Source organism: Pleurodeles waltl, chromosome 3_1 (genome assembly GCF_031143425.1).
Source record: "Pleurodeles waltl isolate 20211129_DDA chromosome 3_1, aPleWal1.hap1.20221129, whole genome shotgun sequence".
NCBI lineage: Eukaryota > Metazoa > Chordata > Amphibia > Caudata > Salamandridae > Pleurodeles > Pleurodeles waltl.
The window spans coordinates 641914479-641938257 of NC_090440.1; the positions used below are offsets into that span (position 1 = coordinate 641914479).

At 45.1% G+C, this 23779-nt stretch overlaps 1 protein-coding gene across 1 annotated transcript in view; it reads right to left on the reverse strand.

Annotated features, from left to right (window-relative positions):
• LOC138284407 (mucin-2-like) overlaps window positions 1-23779 on the reverse strand; it is a 1933778-nt gene that overhangs the window by 1568914 nt on the left and 341085 nt on the right. The window contains exon 10 of the mRNA XM_069223144.1: window positions 20711-20849. Within this exon, the coding sequence (XP_069079245.1) occupies window positions 20711-20849 (139 nt within the window). The remainder of the gene's footprint in view (window positions 1-20710; window positions 20850-23779) is intronic.

Below are 23779 nucleotides of genomic sequence, written 5' to 3' on the forward strand. Positions count from 1 at the left end.
TAGACGTTTAAATTTCTGGCCAAGCAGCAGCCCTTAATATCAATTCCCCAGGAAAAACGGATAAGACCCTGGAGAAAAATCGAAGTAGAACCACTGACAGCTGCACTTCTACATAACTGGAATGATCCCAAGGTGTCCAGGCTGTCTCCACTTGCTAGATTTGATCTGGGTATTAAACAAGCAATGGACACGCTAGCACCGGTAAGAATCTCCGCTTCTCGTATTAGGAAGAAACCTTATTGTAGGAGGCTGGACTGGCTTGTAGTGAGTACCAAGGGGTACTTGCACCTTGCACCAGGCCCAGTTATCCCTTATTAGTGTATAGGGTGTCTAGCAGCTTAGGCTGATAGATAATGGTAGCTTAGCAGAGCAGCTTAGGCTGAACTAGGAGACGTGTGAAGCTACTACAGTACCACTTAGTGTCATATGCACAATATCATAAGAAAACACAATACACAGTTATACTAAAAATAAAGGTACTTTATTTTTATGACAATATGCCAAAGTATCTTAGAGTGTACCCTCAGTGAGAGGATAGGAAATATACACAAGATATATATACACAATAGCAAAAATATGCAGTATAGTCTTAGAAAACAGTGCAAACAATGTATAGTTACAATAGGATGCAATGGGGAAACATAGGGATAGGGGCAACACAAACCATATACTCCAGAAGTGGAATGCGAACCACGAATGGACCCCAAACCTATGTGACCTTGTAGAGGGTCGCTGGGACTATTAGAAAATAGTGAGAGTTAGAAAAATAACCCTCCCCAAGACCCTGAAAAGTGAGTGCAAAGTGCACCAAAGTTCCCCTAAGGACAAAATAGTCGTGTTAGAGGGAGAATGCAAAGAAAACACAAATCAGCAATGCAACAACGATGGATTCCTGTCTGAAGGTACCTGTGGAACAAGGGGACCAAGTCCAAAAGTCACAAGCAGCTCGGAGATGGGCAGATGCCCAAGAAATGCCAGCGGTTGGTGCAAAGAAGCTCTTACTAGGCGGAAGAACTGTGAATACTGCAGGAACGACAAGGGCTAGAGACTTCCCCTTTGGAGGATGGATTCCCCACGCCTTGGAGAGTCGTGCAGAAGTGTTTTCCCGCCGGATGGACGCCAACAAGCCTTGCTACACGCAAATCGTGCGTTTGGCGTTTTTGGACGCTGCTGGGGCCCAGGAGGGACCAGGAGGTCGCAAATTGGACCTGCAGAGAGAGGGGACGTCGAGCAAGACAAGGAGCCCTCGCTGAAGCAGGTAGCACCCGGAGAAGTGCCAGAAACAGGCACTACGAGGATGCGTGAAACGGTGCTCGCCGAAGTTGCACAAAGGAGTCCCACGTCGCCGGAGACCAACTTAGAAAGTCGTGCAATGCAGGTTAGAGTGCCGTGGACCCAGGCTTGGCTGTGCACGAAGGATTTCCGCCGGAAGTGCACAGGGGCCGGAGAAGCTTGCAAAGTCGCGGTTCCCAGCAATGCAGCCCAGCGAGGTGAGGCAAGGACTTACCTCCACCAAACTTGGGCTGAAGAGTCACTGGACTGTGGGGGTCACTTGGACGGTGTCGCTGGATTCGAGGGACCTCGCTCGTCGTGCTGAGAGGAGACCCAAGGGACCGGAAATGCAGCTTTTTGGTGCCTGCGGTTGCAGGGGGAAGATTCCGTCGACCCACGGGAGATTTCTTCGGAGCTTCTGGTGCAGAGAGGAGGCAGACTACCCCCACAGCATGCACAAGCAGGAAAACAGTCGAGAAGGCGGCAGGATCAGCGTTACAGAGTTGCAGTAGTCGTCTTTGCTACTATGTTGCAGGTTTGCAGGCTTCCAGCGCGGTCAGCGGTCGATTCCTTATCAGAAGGTGAAGAGGGAGATGCAGAGGAACTCGGCTGAGCTCATGCATTCGTTATCTACAGTTTCCCCAGAGACAGAGACCCTAAATAGCCAGAAAAGAGGGTTTGGCTACCTAGGAGAGAGGAAAGGCTACTAACACCTGAAGGAGCCTATCAGCAGGAGTCTCTGACGTCACCTGGTGGCACTGGCCACTCAGAGCAGTCCAGTGTGCCAGCAGCACCTCTGTTTCCAAGATGGCAGAGGTCTGGAGCACACTGGAGGAGCTCTGGACACCTCCCAGGGGAGGTGCAGGTCAGGGGAGTGGTCACTCCCCTTTCCTTTGTCCAGTTTCGCGCCAGAGCAGGGGCTAAGGGGTCCCTGAACCGGTGTAGACTGGCTTATGCAGAATTGGGCACATCTGTGCCCAACAAAGCATTTCCAGAGGCTGGGGGAGGCTACTCCTCCCCTGCCTTCACACCATTTTCCAAAGGGAGAGGGTGTCACACCCTCTCTCAGAGGAAGTTCTTTGTTCTGCCATCCTGGGCCAGGCCTGGCTGGACCCCAGGAGGGCAGCTGCCTGTCTGAGGGGTTGGCAGCAGCAGCAGCTGCAGAGAAACCCCAGGAAGGGCAGTCTGGCAGTACCAGGGTCTGTGCTACAGACCACTGGGATCATGGAATTGTACCAACAATGCCAGGATGGCATAGAGGGGGCAATTCCATGATCATAGACATGTTACATGGCCATATTCGGAGTTACCATGGTGAAGCTACATATAGGTAGTGACCTATATGTAGTGCACGCGTGTAATGGTGTCCCCGCACTCACAAAGTTCAGTGAATTGGCTCTGAACAATGTGGGGGCACCTTGGCTAGTGCCAGGGTGCCCTCACACTAAGTAACTTTGCACCTAACCTTTACCAGTTAAAGGTTAGACATATAGGTGACTTATAAGTTACTTAAGTGCAGTGTAAAATGGCTGTGAAATAACGTGGACGTTATTTCACTCAGGCTGCAGTGGCAGGCCTGTGTAAGAATTGTCAGAGCTCCCTATGGGTGGCAAAAGAAATGCTGCAGCCCATAGGGATCTCCTGGAACCCCAATACCCTGGGTACCTCAGTACCATATACTAGGGAATTATAAGGGTGTTCCAGTAAGCCAATGTAAATTGGTAAAATTGGTCACTAGCCTGTTAGTGACAATTTGAAAGTAATGAGAGAGCATAACCACTGAGGTTCTGGTTAGCAGAGCCTCAGTGAGACAGTTAGGCACCACACAGGGAACATATACATGCACACCTATGAGCACTGGGACCCTGTGTGACAGGGTCCCAGTGACACATACATATAGGCCACAAACCTATGAGCACTGGGGTCCTGACTAGCAGGATCCCAGTGACACATAACAACCATACTGAAAACATGGTGTTTTCACTATGAGCACTGAGGCCTGGCTATCAGGATCCCAGTGAGACAGTGAAAACAGTGACAAACACCCTGACATACACTCACAAACAGGCCAAAAGTGGGGGTAACAAGGCTAGAAAGAGGCTACCTTCTCACACAACCCCCCCCCAAACGAAGGACAATAAGGCTAACCTTGGCCAGTTGAGACTTTATTGTCTAAGTGGTGATAAGTAGAGAGTAGCTCTGCAATAGACTGGTTACTCCCTTTATCATCCACTATATGGTTACTTCCCTGTGGGGATGTAAACCACCCTGTTTGAAGTTTTTTAGCTAACCAACAATGTGAAGATGTATTTTCAGAGTTTATATCAGTAAGTTTTAGTTTAGAGCAGTGGGAATTATCCACTGAACCTATTTGTAATGATGGAAATGCCAGACAGGGATGCTGTCTCAGTAAAGCCATAGCTGGGCAAAAACTTTGTCCATTTGGCTGGAAGAGAGAACAGGGATGCTGTTTCTCTTGAGTTGGAGCAGGGCAGGGATGCTGTCCTATGAGCTCCACACTAGGGCAGGGATGCTGTCGTAAGTGTTGTGAGGTAGTGCAGGGTTTCTGCACTAAAGTTTCTCTGGGAGGTTTGGAGGGATGCTCCATTTTAACTAAAATGGTGCTGTTTTTCTCACCAATGTTAGTTATCCCACAGAGAGGTACTTCCACCTCAGGGAGTCCAGCTTTGCCAGCTGATGATTCCCTTGGAACAGGTGCCACCCCAGGAGAGGTTTCTCCCACCACAGGAATGGTATCCTGAATGGTAGGGTGGTTAGGGGATACTGTGATACCCTCTTTACCTGTTGATGGAGAGGGATCCTGAGTTTTCAGGCCTTCTCTCCTTTGCTTTTTCATTTCACTTGAAATGAGAGGGAACAATTCCTCAGGGATGCCCAGCATGGCTGCATGGGCATAAAACTCTACATCAGCCCAACCTGAGGCCTCTAGGTCATTACCTAAGAGACAGTCTACAGGTAAGCTAGGTGATACCACCACCTGCTTAGGGCCAGTAACTCCACCCCAACTAAACTGAATTATAGCTAAGGGAAGAAACTTAGTGGAGTTATGGACATCAATAATCTTATACTGTTGTCCAATGATGTGTTGTTCAGGAGGCACTAGGTTTTCAGTCACCAAAGTGAAACTGGCACCTGTGTCCCTGTAGGCCAAGGCCTCAACACCATTTATTGAAACTGTCTGCCTGTACTTATCCATTGTAAGGGGACAAGCAGCCAGTGTGGCAAGGCCAATGCCACTAGGTGTGACAGAAACTGTCTTGGGACTGATTACATCAGTTTCCACTATGGACCCATAAGTGAACCCAACTACACCCTTTGCTTGACTGTTGCCAGCAGTCCCACCACTAGTACCACTACTGCTAGGGGCACTAGAGCTTGATGTATTAGTGGTGGTAGGCTCAGGGGGTTTACCTGGACAGGACTTATCCCCTGGCCTATGGCCTCTATTTTTACACACAAAGCACCAAGGCTTTTTAATGTGTGCAGGTTGGGAAGAAGAGGAAGAATTTGTTTTATCCCCACCCTCTGAAGAGTGTTTAAGATTTGAAGTGGGATCTTTGGTTTTACCCTTATCCCCATGCTTATCTTGAGATTTTTCACCATCTTTCTTCTTATTGCCATCTTTGTCACCCCCTGTATGAACTTTTCTGTTCACCCTTGTTCTGACCCATTTGTCTGCCTTCTTTCCCAATTCTTGGGGAGAGGTAGGATCAGAGTCTACCAGGTACTGGTGCAACAAATCAGACACACAATTATTAAGTATATGCTCTCTCAGGATTGTGTTATACAGGCTTTCATAATCAGTAACTTTACTGCCATGTAACCACCCCTCCAAGGCCTTCACTGAATGGTCAATGAAATCAACCCAGTCTTGTGAAGACTCCTTTTTGGTCTCTCTGAACTTTATCCTGTACTGTTCAGTGGTTAAGCCATAACCATCCAGGAGTGCATTCTTAAGAACTGTAAAATTATTGGCATCATTTTCTTTCACAGTAAGGAGCCTATCCCTACCTTTTCCACTAAATGATAGCCATAGGATAGCAGCCCACTGCCTTTGAGGGACATCCTGTACAGCACAGGCCCTCTCAAGTGCAGCAAACCACTTGTTAATGTCATCCCCCTCCTTATAAGGGGGAACTATCTTGTGCAGATTCCTGGAATCATGCTCTTTTGCAGGATGACTATGGGGAATACTGCTGCTGCCACCATGGGTATCTAAACCCAACTTCTGTCTTTCCCTCTCTATTTCTAAAGACTGTCTATCCAAATCCAGCTGTTGCTTCTTGAGCTTCAGTCTGGTTTGTTCCACTCTCAATCTATTGAGCTCCCTTTCTAACAATCTGTCATCAGGGTGGGTGGGAGGGACATTTCTAGACACAGAGGTATGATGGGAATGAACAGAAGGAGACCTGTCCCTTACAAGGGGCACCCTAACAGCTTGGCTACCAGCATAATGTGAGAGCACATCATCAGTATGATGTGATTCAACCTCTGTACCAACTATGCTAGACTGTCTAGTAATGGGCAGGCTGAGAAGTTTCTTTCCTGAACCTTTTCCTGGGGGAGTCCCTGGATCAGATTGAGAACCATTAGCTACTTTTTCTACAGATTGGGCACTTATGGCCTTATCCTGTACTCTAAGCATATTAATTAACAGTTCTAAGGAAGGATTCTTCCCTACACTCAAACCTCTCTCTATGCAGAGACTCCTTGCTCCTTTCCAGCTAAGGTGATCATATGCCAGTTTGGCCAGTTCAACTTTTTGGCCTGTGCCAGACATTTTTAGAGAGAATTAAAGTGATAGACAAAGAGAAAAAAGTTTTCAGAACTTTTTGGAAAGACAGAAAAAAACTTTTTAAACTTTTAAGAACTTTTTGAAAGTTTAGAAGTACTTTTCAGCACTTAGAAAAGAGTGAAAAGAGGAAATGCAAAACTTTTTGGCTATGTGTATATACACTGACCTTGTTTTGTATATTTTTCTCTTATGAAAAGTACAATGACAAGAGTGGTAAGTAGTCTCAAAGCACTTATCCCACCACTGCACAACCAATGTAGGAGGCTGGACTGGCTTGTAGTGAGTACCAAGGGGTACTTGCACCTTGCACCAGGCCCAGTTATCCCTTATTAGTGTATAGGGTGTCTAGCAGCTTAGGCTGATAGATAATGGTAGCTTAGCAGAGCAGCTTAGGCTGAACTAGGAGACGTGTGAAGCTACTACAGTACCACTTAGTGTCATATGCACAATATCATAAGAAAACACAATACACAGTTATACTAAAAATAAAGGTACTTTATTTTTATGACAATATGCCAAAGTATCTTAGAGTGTACCCTCAGTGAGAGGATAGGAAATATACACAAGATATATATACACAATAGCAAAAATATGCAGTATAGTCTTAGAAAACAGTGCAAACAATGTATAGTTACAATAGGATGCAATGGGGAAACATAGGGATAGGGGCAACACAAACCATATACTCCAGAAGTGGAATGCGAACCACGAATGGACCCCAAACCTATGTGACCTTGTAGAGGGTCGCTGGGACTATTAGAAAATAGTGAGAGTTAGAAAAATAACCCTCCCCAAGACCCTGAAAAGTGAGTGCAAAGTGCACCAAAGTTCCCCTAAGGACAAAATAGTCGTGTTAGAGGGAGAATGCAAAGAAAACACAAATCAGCAATGCAACAACGATGGATTCCTGTCTGAAGGTACCTGTGGAACAAGGGGACCAAGTCCAAAAGTCACAAGCAGCTCGGAGATGGGCAGATGCCCAAGAAATGCCAGCGGTTGGTGCAAAGAAGCTCTTACTAGGCGGAAGAACTGTGAATACTGCAGGAACGACAAGGGCTAGAGACTTCCCCTTTGGAGGATGGATTCCCCACGCCTTGGAGAGTCGTGCAGAAGTGTTTTCCCGCCGGATGGACGCCAACAAGCCTTGCTACACGCAAATCGTGCGTTTGGCGTTTTTGGACGCTGCTGGGGCCCAGGAGGGACCAGGAGGTCGCAAATTGGACCTGCAGAGAGAGGGGACGTCGAGCAAGACAAGGAGCCCTCGCTGAAGCAGGTAGCACCCGGAGAAGTGCCAGAAACAGGCACTACGAGGATGCGTGAAACGGTGCTCGCCGAAGTTGCACAAAGGAGTCCCACGTCGCCGGAGACCAACTTAGAAAGTCGTGCAATGCAGGTTAGAGTGCCGTGGACCCAGGCTTGGCTGTGCACGAAGGATTTCCGCCGGAAGTGCACAGGGGCCGGAGAAGCTTGCAAAGTCGCGGTTCCCAGCAATGCAGCCCAGCGAGGTGAGGCAAGGACTTACCTCCACCAAACTTGGGCTGAAGAGTCACTGGACTGTGGGGGTCACTTGGACGGTGTCGCTGGATTCGAGGGACCTCGCTCGTCGTGCTGAGAGGAGACCCAAGGGACCGGAAATGCAGCTTTTTGGTGCCTGCGGTTGCAGGGGGAAGATTCCGTCGACCCACGGGAGATTTCTTCGGAGCTTCTGGTGCAGAGAGGAGGCAGACTACCCCCACAGCATGCACAAGCAGGAAAACAGTCGAGAAGGCGGCAGGATCAGCGTTACAGAGTTGCAGTAGTCGTCTTTGCTACTATGTTGCAGGTTTGCAGGCTTCCAGCGCGGTCAGCGGTCGATTCCTTATCAGAAGGTGAAGAGGGAGATGCAGAGGAACTCGGCTGAGCTCATGCATTCGTTATCTACAGTTTCCCCAGAGACAGAGACCCTAAATAGCCAGAAAAGAGGGTTTGGCTACCTAGGAGAGAGGAAAGGCTACTAACACCTGAAGGAGCCTATCAGCAGGAGTCTCTGACGTCACCTGGTGGCACTGGCCACTCAGAGCAGTCCAGTGTGCCAGCAGCACCTCTGTTTCCAAGATGGCAGAGGTCTGGAGCACACTGGAGGAGCTCTGGACACCTCCCAGGGGAGGTGCAGGTCAGGGGAGTGGTCACTCCCCTTTCCTTTGTCCAGTTTCGCGCCAGAGCAGGGGCTAAGGGGTCCCTGAACCGGTGTAGACTGGCTTATGCAGAATTGGGCACATCTGTGCCCAACAAAGCATTTCCAGAGGCTGGGGGAGGCTACTCCTCCCCTGCCTTCACACCATTTTCCAAAGGGAGAGGGTGTCACACCCTCTCTCAGAGGAAGTTCTTTGTTCTGCCATCCTGGGCCAGGCCTGGCTGGACCCCAGGAGGGCAGCTGCCTGTCTGAGGGGTTGGCAGCAGCAGCAGCTGCAGAGAAACCCCAGGAAGGGCAGTCTGGCAGTACCAGGGTCTGTGCTACAGACCACTGGGATCATGGAATTGTACCAACAATGCCAGGATGGCATAGAGGGGGCAATTCCATGATCATAGACATGTTACATGGCCATATTCGGAGTTACCATGGTGAAGCTACATATAGGTAGTGACCTATATGTAGTGCACGCGTGTAATGGTGTCCCCGCACTCACAAAGTTCAGTGAATTGGCTCTGAACAATGTGGGGGCACCTTGGCTAGTGCCAGGGTGCCCTCACACTAAGTAACTTTGCACCTAACCTTTACCAGTTAAAGGTTAGACATATAGGTGACTTATAAGTTACTTAAGTGCAGTGTAAAATGGCTGTGAAATAACGTGGACGTTATTTCACTCAGGCTGCAGTGGCAGGCCTGTGTAAGAATTGTCAGAGCTCCCTATGGGTGGCAAAAGAAATGCTGCAGCCCATAGGGATCTCCTGGAACCCCAATACCCTGGGTACCTCAGTACCATATACTAGGGAATTATAAGGGTGTTCCAGTAAGCCAATGTAAATTGGTAAAATTGGTCACTAGCCTGTTAGTGACAATTTGAAAGTAATGAGAGAGCATAACCACTGAGGTTCTGGTTAGCAGAGCCTCAGTGAGACAGTTAGGCACCACACAGGGAACATATACATGCACACCTATGAGCACTGGGACCCTGTGTGACAGGGTCCCAGTGACACATACATATAGGCCACAAACCTATGAGCACTGGGGTCCTGACTAGCAGGATCCCAGTGACACATAACAACCATACTGAAAACATGGTGTTTTCACTATGAGCACTGAGGCCTGGCTATCAGGATCCCAGTGAGACAGTGAAAACAGTGACAAACACCCTGACATACACTCACAAACAGGCCAAAAGTGGGGGTAACAAGGCTAGAAAGAGGCTACCTTCTCACACTTATCAACCCTGGTTTTCTCAAGCCCTTAAAATCCTACAGAGGAAATACCGGCAGAAAGAGCGCTGCTGGAAACTCAGCCTTGGCGAAGCCGAGAGGGCGGATCTTAAGCTCGCACTCCACACTTACAAAAAAGCCTGTCAGGTAGCCAAATCGGTCTATTTTACATGCAAAATTAATGAAGCAGCTAACTCTTCCAGAGAACTATTCAAAACTGTCAACATTCTCACTACTCCGTTAGGCTCTCCCAGAGTAGAAAATTCTCAAGATTTCTGTAATAAAGTAGCTAAATTTTTTGAATGTAAGGTGCTAGACATTTATTCCCGCTTTAGGTTGGATGAGACATTAGCTAGCCCATCCCCCCGGCTGACTGGTCTTCCGCACCCTGAGGTGATCACCAACGGGGCGCCAGACAAGCCTTTTTTACTTTCAAATTTTAAGATGCCCTCTTTGGAGGCTCTGTGTAAACTGCTCCTGGAAGGCAAATCGGGCTCCCCTATGGATCCCTGCCCCCCGGATATTCTCCAATTAGTACCAGAGCTAGTGGTTTCTATGCTGGCCCCTATTTTTCAGGAAGTGCTAGCATCGGGTCTTTACCCTAGGGTTTGGAAAGAAGCTACTATCATTCCGCTAAAAAAGAAGGCAGCGGGTAAACCTGATGACTTGACGAACTTACGTCCTATAGCCCTTCTCCCCTATGCGGCCAAAATTTTGGAAAAGCATCTTAATAAGGAATTGGTTGATTTCCTGTCTGTTTCTAAAGGCTTGGACAGCTCGCAACATGGTTTTCGGAAATCCCACAGCACCGAATCTGCTCTCATTGCATCATCAGATACTATACGTAGATTGGTGGATAAGGGGCAGGGGGTCTTTCTGGTGTTATTGGACTTGTCGGCAGCATTTGACACCATTGCTCCCCATATCCTGCTAGACCGCTTATATCAGGCAGGCTTTAGAGACCAGGCTCTCAAACTGATTGAATCTTTTTTATTTGACAGGTGGGCCACAGTTAGCTGTGGTGATTTTAGATCTTTTTCCTACCTTTTGCCGTGTGGGGTCCCTCAGGGCTCTTCTTTGAGCCCGACGCTGTTTAACATGTACGTGGCACCGCTGGCAGAGCTGGTTCGTTCTTTTGGCTTCATTCCTACTTCTTATGCTGATGATACTCAAATCATTATCCCTATTGATAATGATCTTGAAGAAGTGGCTATCCGCTTCAACGCCTGTATGACAGCGGTCAGTCACTGGATGAAGTCCAACTGGTTGAAACTCAACTGTGAAAAAAACGAGATTTTGTGCTTTGGAATTGACAGGGTACATTGGACCTCTAGCTGGTGGCCTGAAGAGTGTGGGACGCTTCCTGTTCCACGGTCTAACTCAAGAAATTTTGGAGTAGTATTCGATGAGCAACTGTCATTTAAACCTCAGGTCAATCTGACAATTAAGTCCTGTCTGTGGACGATGAAGAAATTAAAAAAAAATCTCCCTTTTATTCCTCAGACCAGTAGAACCACCGTCATTTTGGCTCTGGTCATTTCCAGATTGGATTATGGGAATGCGCTCTTACTTAATTTGGATAAAGAATCTTTGCACAGACTTCAGCTGATGCAGAATACTGCTGCCAGGCTGGTATTAAAATTGCCTCGTGGGGCCTCTGTTAAGAGGGGCCTAAAAGATCTACACTGGCTGCTTGTCATCCATCGGCTTTCTTTTAAGGCTCTCTGCATCACTCACAAGGTGGTCCATGGGATTGGGCCTACAACACTAACCACCAAGTTGAAATGGCATAGGCCGAATCGGCTGTTGCGTTCGGCCGGTGCCTATCAAATTCAAACAGCCCGTACCAAGAAAGTAAAATGGGGAGATAGAGCATTTACTATTGCAGATGCTAAAATGTGGAACTCTCTACCATTGAATATAAGGCAAGAACATAATTATTTAACTTTTAGGAAACTGGTCAAGACCTGGCTGTTTCCTCAATAAGTTTGGGAGTTCTTCGGCCTAGTTCTTTTGCCTCACCCAGTTAGCGCTTCGATGCCCTTGGGCCGGAATGCGCTTTATAAATACTCAATACAATACAATACAATACAATTGGTTGAACTATGTGCTCCACTCTAAAGCTGTCGCAGAAGACGTGATGCTCACATTTTACTCCCGGGCAGACTTCAAAGCCCAAACGATTTGTTATCATAATATAATCTGACAGATTAAAATCAATTATTGCCATGTGCATGAGCACTCACCTTCAAATGGTTAGTTAGTTCATGAGTTTCCTTAAATCTCCATTCTAATTCAGTGAAACCACTCTGGAATCCTCAGTGTCTCATCTACCTCAGCACTCAATACATTGGATGCTAAAAGCTCATAATGGTTAACACTAAAATCTCCCCATCAGATCTTACAATTCTTCATGTTACCATCATGCTATTTACCTAGTTTGTTCCCCTCTTCTAACGTGACATCAAATTGATTACCCAGACAGGGAATACACCAGCGGGGGTCTCTGAGCTCACAATTTAAAGCAATATCTTTTAGTAAAGTTGATTTTAAGATTGTGTGTTTGAAAATTCCACTTTTATAAAGTGAGCATTTTGTTGCTTAAACCATTTCTGTGACTCTGCCTGTTTGTGGATTCCCTGTCTGGGTCATTTTGACAGTTGGGCTGGTTGCACCTCTCACTAGACAGTGACACAAAGGGAGCTGGGGTGTAGTCTGCATTTCCTGATGGGACATCTGTGCTAGGAGAGAGGGGAGAAGTGGTGACTCACACCTGAAAGGGCCATGCCTGCCCTCACACAATACAATCTCCAACTCCCAGGTGTGTGTCTGGGGCCTGGCCTGGGCAAGGAAGGATTTCACAAACAAGAGAGACTTTGCTTTGAAGTAGGCCTACTTCAAAGGGCAAAATGGGTATAAAAAGGGCATCCAAAACCACAGATTTTAGAACACTTCTGAAAACCAAGAGGAACCTCTGTATGGAGAAGAGCTGAAGAAGTGAGGAAGAAGAGCTGCCTTGGCTGTGACTATGCTTTGTGGAGCCATCCTGCAGTTGTTGCTTCAGCCTGTGCTAGAGGACAAACACTGGAATTTGTGTTGCCTTCCTTCTTGTGAAGAACTCTCCAAGGGCTTGATTTAGAGCTTGCCTCCTTTTGTTTGAAGTCTCAGGGACAGCAAAGACTTCTCTCTGCCAGCAACTGGAGTCTCTTGAGAGTGGTGCCCATCCAGTTATTGGGACCCTGAAAGGAGAAGCTGGCAGCCTAAGAGTGAGAAATTCACGCAGCGACCACTGTGCGGGGAAAAGATCAACGCGTCTCCGATCTGCGGCTGAAAAATTGACACGCCACCAGCTTCGTGGCTGAAAATCATTGCTCACCTGCAAGGCGACAGGAAGATCAACGCCCAGAGCTAGGGGAATGACGCGCATCATCGCTGACAGAGGCTGGTGAGATCGCAACCCAGCGATGAGTGTTTTTTGGACCATCGTGTGGCTGAATTTCTGATGCAAACAACACTGGGCATGTAAAAGCAACGCAAGGCCTGCCTAGACCTGAGAGTGCTGACCGGATCAATGCATTGCTCTCCTGCGGAGAGAAGAAACAACGCATGCCAAACCGACTGAAGGAGAATCTTCACAAGGTCTCGTGAGTGAGTGAAATCGACGCATTGCAAGCCCTTTTTGACACACACTTGCCCATGCGGGGTTATTTTTGACGCACCCAAGGTCCATTTTCACGCTAACAGCGTTAGCGTTGTGTTTAAAATTACATGAAGACTCTTTTTGCATTTTTAGTGATAACTTGACTTGTGTATTGTGGATTTTTGTTGTTTTGGTCTCATTTTGTTTAGATAAATATTTTCTATTTTTCTAAACCTGTGTTGTGTCATTTTGTAGTGTTTTCATTAAATTACTGTGTGTGTTGGTACACATACTTCAAACCTAGCACTCTGAAGTTAAGCCTACTGCTCGTGGCAAGCTACCAAGGGGGAGAGTGGGGGTTAGCTGAGGGTGATTCTCTTTTACCCTGACAAGAGTGAGGGTCCTTGCTTGGACAGGGGGTCACCTGCCTGCCAACCAAAGACCCCATTTGTAACATCAAGGATATGGGGAAAGTAAAGTTTTTCTATTTTACGCTTAGAAATTATTCTAAATTGTTTGGTCTTCCTTTTCTTTACTGAGGCCTTCTGTCTCTACAGAAGTGGCTCAACCTTAGATTCAACCTTTGAGCTCAGCGTTTTAGCTGTTTGCCACCTGATCGGTGCTATGTGACACTAAAGAAGAAGAATTAGTTTTAAACCTCTCTTCAGGTACAACTTTCGACGGAGACACTAATCCTTTTTTTGAACATAGGGAAAATCTCTGCCTTAGTTTAGTCAGAAGATTTTTTTTTAGAGTCCCTAAACAACATATTTAAGCACAACTAATCATTATCGTGAATAAAACCATTTTTAGCATACCCTACACATCTCAGTGGCTTTTCAGCTTGAACAAAGGCATCCCATACTCCTCCAATAGGCTCAGCTAATACTGGGTTACAAATGGGATTTACACTTGCCTTACAAGAATTCATGTCTAGATTCAAGTTTGAGAGACCTGCCATATTTACATTCTGCACCTTGTAGAACATTTATGACATAATTTCTAAAACATGGTCAGAATTTACTAAATATTTTTCTAATAAAGACAATATGGAAAATAAAACTCTTTAAATACAAAATGATATTTGATGAAATACCACCCTCTCCACTGCCGGTTGTGAACTTCAAAGAAAGATATCATAGTCTGAACCAAAAACAGACCCCCCCCCCAAAAGAAGAGCTACAGTAAAGGGGAGGAAATGGTGAGGGCCGGATAGATGGATTTATATTTTCTAGAACCCCATTGTCCAACACTTTTTCGAGGCAGCAGCTATTTGAAGCAACTGACCTTCCCCCTACTTGAAAGTCAGCATCAATATTGGGTGATGTGCAATCCTCCTCAAATAGCACCTCCTTGTACACAACTTTAACAGCTTAATCACTTGAATCAGCTCTCTCTACACGGGGATCCCCACAACAATCCCTCTTCTGAGGGAGAATTTGAGGAAATGGAAGATGTTCTCTTATGCCACTTTCAATAGGATTTGTCCCTAGAGTAGATACTGATAAAGCTATTGCTGACCTTTTCTCCATAGGTAGTGCAGTGGAAAAAAGATCTGTGCCTCCATAGTCACTGACAGCTACCAGAAACCCCAAGAGGTCACTGTTCTGTTTTGAACTTGAACTTGACTGGGCTGGGCGATTAATCAGTAGCCAGAAATAAAGATAAAGGATAAAAGGAACAAGACTCTCTCCCCCCTCCTGAAAGATAACGTTATGCATTCTCCAAAAGAAGCCAGAAATGGAAGATTAAACTAGAGTTGCTGCTGGGAACTTCTGTTAACACCAACGGACATCCTTTAGTTAGATTTCTGGGAGGGGTTAGAAGGAATCACACACCCAGAGTGCACTTTCTTTAATGTCATTGTTTGCCCATAAAATACCTTGACCCAACTTCCTAGGACAAATCAGGCCAACTAAAGTGCTACACTCCTGGCCGCACCTCTGCCTTATCTTCTAAATAGTAGGCAAACCTCTCCTGGCACTGAAGCAACAGGGGCTGACAGAAGCTGACACAGAAGGCCATTAATATGCCAAAACTTTTAAAATAAGTAGGTTAAGCTCTGGTATTTGCTGTCATAGGAGTAAGAGGCCCATTAATCCAGAGTCTATAATTGGGCGGCACAATGCAATGCAGTGCAGAGAGCAGCATATTTTATCAAGAAATCAACCAGAGGGTATACGTGGGCTTCCAAGGGGGAACCAAGGGCCACAACGAAAAACAAACACCCCCTAAGCCAAACTTGGACAGTGCTGGAAGGAAGCTCAGCTGGGCTGCAAGACTCATCCGATGCTAGACGGAATGCTTCTGCAATTCCGTGAGCTCAACTAAGCCAGCAAGACCTAAACTCACTGCACTACCGTTCCAGCCACACCAGCTTTTGGCTTTGACAGAGCTCTAATGAGGCCACTTTCCTCCAACCTCTATTCACTTTCCTGGTCCCAGATTCTTTTAATAGACGTTCTGGCATGCTAAAATCAATAAGTGCTGCATCTGATATAGCACTCCACAATTCTATCGCACCTCTGTCACGGGCTCTCACAAGCCCGACTGCCTACCATCTGCCAAGCACTTTCCAAACTCTTTCCTTTCCTTGACACCTTGCCATTCTAATTCCATTGCTGGAACTTGCTGGCCGAAAATGGTCATTTAATGGCAACTTGATGGTAATAACAATTAGAAATGTTTAAAATATTATTAGTTTCGATATCATTGAAAATCACTGAAAATCGGTAGGCGGTAGCAAGAATGATGCCACCTAGCTACAAAAGCTGTCAGCAGCCAACAACATCTAATATGAGATTACTGGCAGGAGTGAGTTTCCAAGCAGCAGAAGTCCATGGGGCCGGGAAGTGGGCCAGATTGTTCGGAGAGCACCAAGTGCCCCCCCGTCGTACCCTGTAACCCATGACCTTCATGGCAGCAAAAACAGAGAAAAAGCAGGCCTAGAGGACCGTATGGTGTATCCTGTGGCATTTTTGGGCTGCATGTCTCCACTTTTCCCTGCAACGATCTGCTCGACTGCTCGTCGGGCGCCTCCTTTCCCGTCCTCCTCTTAGCATAGAAAGTTCAAACCATCCCCTTAGAATGTAGAGCATTGGAACAGAGGCAACATAAGTGTAACTTTAAAAAATGTTACTCTGACTTTGCAAGCAATGTATAAAAGACATTTAAAGCTGATATTTAAACAGTCATTTCTGCCGAATTGGGAACACAATTGTTAATGAATTTACATAATTTAATTGGCGTCAGAAGTAACTTTACTTCCTAGTGGGGTGATTCATTTCTGACTTAGGACCTGATTTAGATCTTGGTGGATAAGTTACTCCATTTCAACTGTGAAAGATATCCCATCCTCTGAAATATAAATCCCATTCTATCCTATGGGATTTATATTTCGGCAGATGGGATATCCGTCACCGTTGTGATGAAGTAATTTGGCCGCCAAGATTTAAATCAGGCCTTTAGGTCCTTAACTAGGGACGTGCATGAGAAATGAGGGTAAAAAAACAAAACAAATTAGAAAGGTAGTTGAAGCAAGGTAATATGCTTTAAATGTTTTGAAAAACAGCATGAGGCTAGGTTCCCAAATGCTACATTTTCTGTTTTAAATTTCTAAAAAGACAGAATTTGCATTTAATATTATGATTTCATTGCTGAATTGCAACCGTCGTACAAACTGGACATTATAGCAGTTGGACTTGTGAAAGTACTAAGCACAACAAAGTACTTGGTCAGCACTTCTTAAAATAGTAGGTACTTTTTAGGTATACCCCAGAGCAAGCTGGTTGAAAAAACAATTGCACACAGCTTCCTATCCGGTTCCTGGTATGTTCAAACCTATCCCATACTGTCTGCAAAGTCATACACTCTTTCTCTTATAAAGTTTCTGAAAATCGTTAATCTGGTCACTGGAAGCTAATAATAGCGCATTAAAGAATAAAGTGTAATGTTACTTTAGCTTAAAGAAACTGCCCTGCAATAATGTTTGCCACTAAGAAAATATTTTTATAATACAGTGTTCCTGTTGTAGCTGTTGTACTTAACCTGTAATCTGATGCTGATAGCCAAGACCTCGCCCCCCACATGGTTTATAATTTAAATAATACATTAGCTGAGAGCTTCAGATAAATCAGTGTCCTCCAGCCTACTGACATCCAGGATCGATATGACTTGATTGCACCACTTGTTGCTTTCAAGATATGCAACAAAGTATATTTGTGGAAATAACATTACTCCAAATAAAACATATGTTACCACAAGTGCAATAGACATAATGTTTCATAATGTTTATTCATCAAAACTCTAAAAACATCTAAACACCTAAAATGTATTAAAAACAGCACTTATTTGAAAAAGAGGCAATGTAATAATAAACACAATTTGAATTTTAGAAATTGTATGTACCAGAATACTGTTTGTAGTTCTATGCATTTCATCTATCCTCTATTTCGCTTCCCAAGAGGAAATGCCCAGTACACTATTCTTTTTTCAATTGCTATGGTTGTTAGAAAATTGGAGCATATTTAAGAGCCTCTAACGCCACCGGAGTGTTACATCTCGTGACGCTCCTGTGGTGCTTAGCACTGCTCCATATTTACAAGAAGGTTTAGCACCACCTTTCTATGGCGTTACACCTCCTTGTAAATATGGTCCACTCAGATGCAGTTTTCTGCATCAGAGGGGCGTACAATGGGTGTTGCGGTGGACGTTCCACCACAACAACCATTGCATTTGATCCTGCTTCAGATTTACGAGTTGTTGTAAACCTGAGGCAGTGCCAAAAACTAAGGCAAAACAAGGAGAAATGGTTTTATTCCTCCTCTTTTTTTGCTTTTTCTATATGTGCTGCATTCTGCAGCACACATAGAAGAAGCAAAATGCCAGGGACGATTGTTTACGTGCAGGAAAGGGACACGTTCCTGCACATAAACAATCAATCAAAATGATGCTTTGGTACTTCTATGTGTGCTGCATTTTGCAGCACACATAGAAATGCCAAATCGCCATTAAACATTGTTTATGTGCAGGAAGTGAACCCTTCCTGCACAAAAACAATCTATCCCCTCAACGTAGACACCCTTGCACTATGGTGCAAGGATGCCCACATTGACGTTATGCAGCTTAATTCAGCGCCAGTGCAGGTAGAAAACGCAGGGGTGTGCCGTATTCCTTTAGAGATGGCGCACCTCTGAGTAACGGGGTGCAGCACGGCACTGATATTTTTGGCACAGCACCGCGCTGCGCCACGTTAACATATATCTGGGCCATTGTTCCTTAGTATGCTTATTCCTGGCTGCAATGTGTAATGCTCTTATTATTCTAGCCCCTGTTTCACTCTCTCCTGTTCCTATGCCTAATGAGCTAGCAAATGATGTAAGATACAGTCCAGAAGCTGAGCTGCTGTACCCAAATACAAGGAAGCAAAAATACCAAGGATGTAAAAATACAAAGGATGTTAAAAGGAGGAAAAACCACTTGGCTAATAAAATACCAACAATATAAAAAAATCAGCAAGAACGTAATCAAAACATTTAAATAAATTTAAGGATGTGAAAAGGTGAAGGATGTAAAAATACTACAGATGTAAAGAAAAAGGAGAGAAAATAACTCAAATACATAAATATATAATGGAAATAAAATAGGAAAGAGGAAAATTAACTAAATTAAGTAAATATAACAAGGATGTAAAACTTCACAAAGGAAATAATTTAAGAATGTAAACATGTTGAGGAGCAAAGGTGGGAAACATAAATATTTCAGCAGGGAAAATCAGCATGAATGTAAATATAGCATGAAAGAAAATTCTTAAAGAGGTAAAGGAAACCACTTGAAATATTATTACACAAACATTTTTGCAGAAACGAAATTGATTACATTTGAAGAATATTGACCCCCATCTCCAGTGATGAAAGTGCCAGAACAGGTTAGCAAATAACAAACGCAGTAAAGCATGTGGTGTTTTGTTGCAGCGTTTCATTTCTATTGGCAGTAACAAATACAATAAGATTCTACCATGAAAGACTGATTTGTTTCAATATTGCATTTACTGCATTATTGTTCTTATCTACTGGCAGCAGAAAATCAACATAGAAGTGCTTGTTTGTAGAAAGTTAACAAAACATGAAAATGAGCACTCCAATGATAGTTTAAGATATGGGGATAGATTTCAAGACACCGTCTTTGCTCCAAACACCTTTGTCATTGTATGATAAATCGAGGATTCTAATGTGCCCATGTTTTTTGTGAAGTGTTTTGTTGTGCTGGTGATGCATCACATTCAAATAATGCAACAAAGTATTGTAAAAAGAACACATCACCACCACAACAAACTGCCACACAACAAATATGTACAAACAATTTTGTCACATATCTCTAACAACTTGTTTTTATAATACGGTGCTAAAGGTGTTGCACCAAGTGTTAGCTTTAAGATACCACCAGGACATGGCATAGAGCCAGTCAAACTTGTTTTATGATCTGTCTCATAGCATTTGAGGTTAAGTTTTGATGTAAGCTCTCAAATGTCCATTTTTGTAGAGGGAACTCAACAGATTTGTGGTATGTTATTACCATGAACTTGATTCTTTACAAACAAAAATTAACACCATATGCACTAAATGGAATTCCTATCATGTGTAACGAGAAAATAGCTTCCATTACATATGAGAACTGTTCTATTGCACTGTTCAAAGAGTTGGTAAACTGCTTTTACTTGATCCATGAAGCCTTAATACTAAGTGACTGTGTGAACAGCAGACACTTCCCAAAGAGAACTTGAAAAGGGTTTATGATGATACCTATGTCATATTTAATATCCCCTTGCGCCTCCTTGTGCCACATTTAAGCAATTGTTTTATGCAAATGTAACCCAGTAAGGCCAAAAACGCTGTTCCATATTTACTAAGTGGTTCAATGCATGTATTGCTCTACTTTGTAACGCTTTGCGCTACATGATCCCTGTGTCAGTCATAATGTATGCAAAGGGGGTGTTCCTCCGTTAGGGAAGGGGAGGGCAAACAAAATGGCACAACGAAATCTAAGAGATTTTCTTGTGCCATTATTTTCAGCACTTTTACTGCTTGCTCAGAGCAGGTGTTAAAAGGAGGCTTCATTGCTTACAATGGGACTCAGGGTGCTTTGCAGTATTAGCATCAACATTTTTTACACTAATCCTGCAAAGCACTGGACTAGTATCAAAAATGTTGACGCTAGTTCCCTTACTTCCACCATGGTGCACCGTATTTTAAATACAGGGCACACATCGTGGCATTAGGGAGGCACTAAGAGGTGCATAAAAAGTGGCACTGCACTAGGTACAGCGCCACTTTTCATAAATATGCCCCCAATGTGCACTTGAAACCAATCAAAGTAATTAAGGATATTTCTTCTAAGCAGTACAGGTGTTCTTGGAACTTTCTCTACTCAGATTAAGCTTCTTTATCACATAATATTGAACTAATAAACATACAGGATAACAATAATTTCAGGAGTTTATTTTTATTATTAAAATGGCTTAAGAAACCATGTTGAATTGAAAAAAGAAAGCTGGCAGGAAATTAACTTAAAGAATTATTGTATCGTACCTTGGACAAGATGTAGACACAGTCTCCATTGAAATTGTATTGTGTTCCATCATAGGTTGTAAAGTGTGAACCTCCTTCCACAGAGCAGGTCGCTGGACAGGGAAGATCCACACACTGCCACTGACCGCTATTACATGTACTGAAGAGAAATAGCAGTGAACTAGTTAATTAAATGCTTCTTGAAAGCTTTCAAACCGCACCAAATCTGTCAAGAGCACACATATGCAAGGGACTTCTGCAGTGGACCACTTTGCAAAATTTAGTTAAAATTGACCCCTGATTTCATGGAAGATTTATATTTTGTTTACCATTCCTGGGCAAAATGCAGACTGTTGAACAAGCAGTGATTAAAATGAAAGCTTAATTTGATTTTTTAACAGTACTTACAATACAAAACTTCAGGTTCATGTGAAGGTGTTGTCTGGCCCTGCCTAACAACTTTACCTGTTTGCCTCGAATCACTGCCAGTCCTGGCCCCTTCAGACTATGCATCGCCCTGCTGCATCCGCTTAAAGATCCCCAGCCTCCCACCTATTTCTCTTGCTGTCCTCTTTTTCACCTCTGCCTCTTTTTGAACACTCCACCTTTTGCCTCCTTGCGCTTCTGCTCTCCTTCTGCCACATTCCACTTTCACTTGTCACCTTTACTCTGTTTCTCGCAATTTTTTCATCTCATCTAGAACCTTGTTGCCTCTTCTCCCTTTTTACTCGTTTTCTTGTCACTCTTTGCCTTTCCTATAATATTGTTCCTCGTTCTTTTCCTTTTTCTTAAACCACTCTCAATCGCTCCCTCACATGCAGTGCTTCACCTGCACCATTTTGCCTTCTTTTTGTCACTTTTTTCTTTTTCACCTCTTTTTATTTCAGCCTTCCATTACTTCTTTCAAATTGTTTTTGCTTCTTTCGGTCTTCTTTAGATTTTTTTTCCTGCCTTTTTTGCCCCCAGCACTGTGTATTTACCTGCTCCTTCTTGCTGCTGCTTCCTGCTGTAGGAGGCTGGCCTGGCTTATAGTGGGTACCTTGTGGTACTTACACCTTGTGCCAGGTCCAGTTATCCTTTATTAGTAGATTCTAAGTGTTCTAGCAGCTTAGGCTGATAGAGGTAGCTATAGCAGAGCAGCTTAGGCTGAACTATGAGACATCAAAGCTCCTACTATACCAATTATATCACTTAGCACTATATCACAAGAAACACAATACTCAGAGTTACTAAAAATAAAGGTACTTTATTTTAGTAACAATATGCCAAAAGTATCTCAGAGGATATGCTCCCTTAGGAGGTAAGTAATATACACAAAATATACACAGAAACCAAAATCAGGTGAGTAAACAGTTAGAAAATTAGTGCAAACACTGTAGGACACAATAGAATGCAATAGGAGACAATAGGCCTAGGGGCAACACAAACCATATACTCCAAAAGTGGAATGCGAACCACGAATGGACCCGATGCCTTGTGTAGTGTGTAGAGGGTCACAGGGAGTGTAAGAAAACACTAAGGGTGTCAAAGGTACCCCACCCCAAGGCCCTGAAAAGTAGGAGTAAAGTTACCCTACTACCCCAGAAAGACAATAAAGTCGAGATAGGGGATTCTGCAACTGACTGCAAAGCACTGAAGACAGATTCCTGGACTTGAGGACCTGTAAAGGAAGCAGACCAACTCCAAGAGTCACGCAAGTGTCCATGGGGGGCAGGAGCCCATTAAACCCCGGATGAAGGTGCAAAAGGGCTGCCTCTGGGTGGAACAAGCCAAAGATTCTGCAACAACGGAAGGTGCTAGGAACTTCTTCTTTGGTCAGAAGATGTCCCACGGCGTGCTGGAGGATGCAGAGTTGTTTCCACGCAGGAAGACCGCAAACAGTCCTTGCTAGCTGCAAGAGAGCCCACGCAGAAGCAGGCAGCACCTGCAGAAGCACCTGAACAGGTGTTCAGAAGATCTGAGCAGGGTGGTCGTCTCAGCACAACAAAAGAGGGTCCCACGAAGTCGGAGTCCAACTCAGGGAGTTGGGCAATGCAGGACGGAGTGTTGGGGACCTGGGCTGTGCTGTGTACAAAGGAAGTCTTGCAAAAGTGCTCAGAAGCCCTAGCAGCTGCAGTTCACTCAGTACACAGGATTACTGTCTGCCGTGGGGAGGCAAGGACTTACCTCCACCAAATTTGGACAGAAGGGCCACTGGACGGTTGGGGACACTTGGATCCAGCTCTTGTGTTCCAGGGACAATGCTCGTCAAGATGAGAGGGGACCCAGAGGACCGGTGATGCAAAAGTTTGGTGCCTGCGTCAGCAGGGGGAAGATTCCGTCGACCCACGGGAGATTTCTTCTTGGCTTCCAGTGCAGGGTGAAGGCAGACAGCCCTCAGAGCATGCACCACCGGGAAACAGTCGAGAAAGCCGTCAGGATGAGGTGCTACAATGTTGCTGGTAGTCTTCTTACTACTTTGTTGCGGTTTTGCAGGCGTCCTGGAGCAGTCAGCAGTCGATCCTTAGCAGAAGTCAAAGAGAGAAGCGCAGAGGCACTCTGGTGAGCTCTTGCATTCATTATCTGACAAGAAACCCACAGGAGAGACCCTAAATAGCCCTCAGAGGAGGATTGGCTACCTAACCAGGTAAGAGCCTATCAGGAAGGGTCTCTGACGTCACCTGCTGGCACTGGCCACTCAGAGGTCTCCATTGTGCCCTCAAACCTCTGCATTCAAGATGGCAGAGGTCTAGGACACACTGGAGGAGCTCTGGGCACCACCCTGGGGTGGTGATGGACAGGGAAGTGGTCACTCCCCTTTCCTTTGTCCAGTTTCACGCCAGAGCAGAGGCTGGGGGCTCCCTGAACCGGTGTAGACTGGCTTATGCAAGGAGGGCACCATCTGTGCCCTTCAAAGCATTTCCAGAGGCTGGGAGAGGCTACTCCTCCTCAGCCCTTAACACCGATTTCCAAAGGGAGAGGGTGTAACACCTTCTCTCAGAGGAAATCCTTTGTTCTGCCTTCCTGGGACTGGGCTGCCCAGACCCCAGGAGGGCAGAAACCTTTCTGAGGGTTGGCAGCAGCGGTGGCTGCAGAGAAAACCCCAGAGAG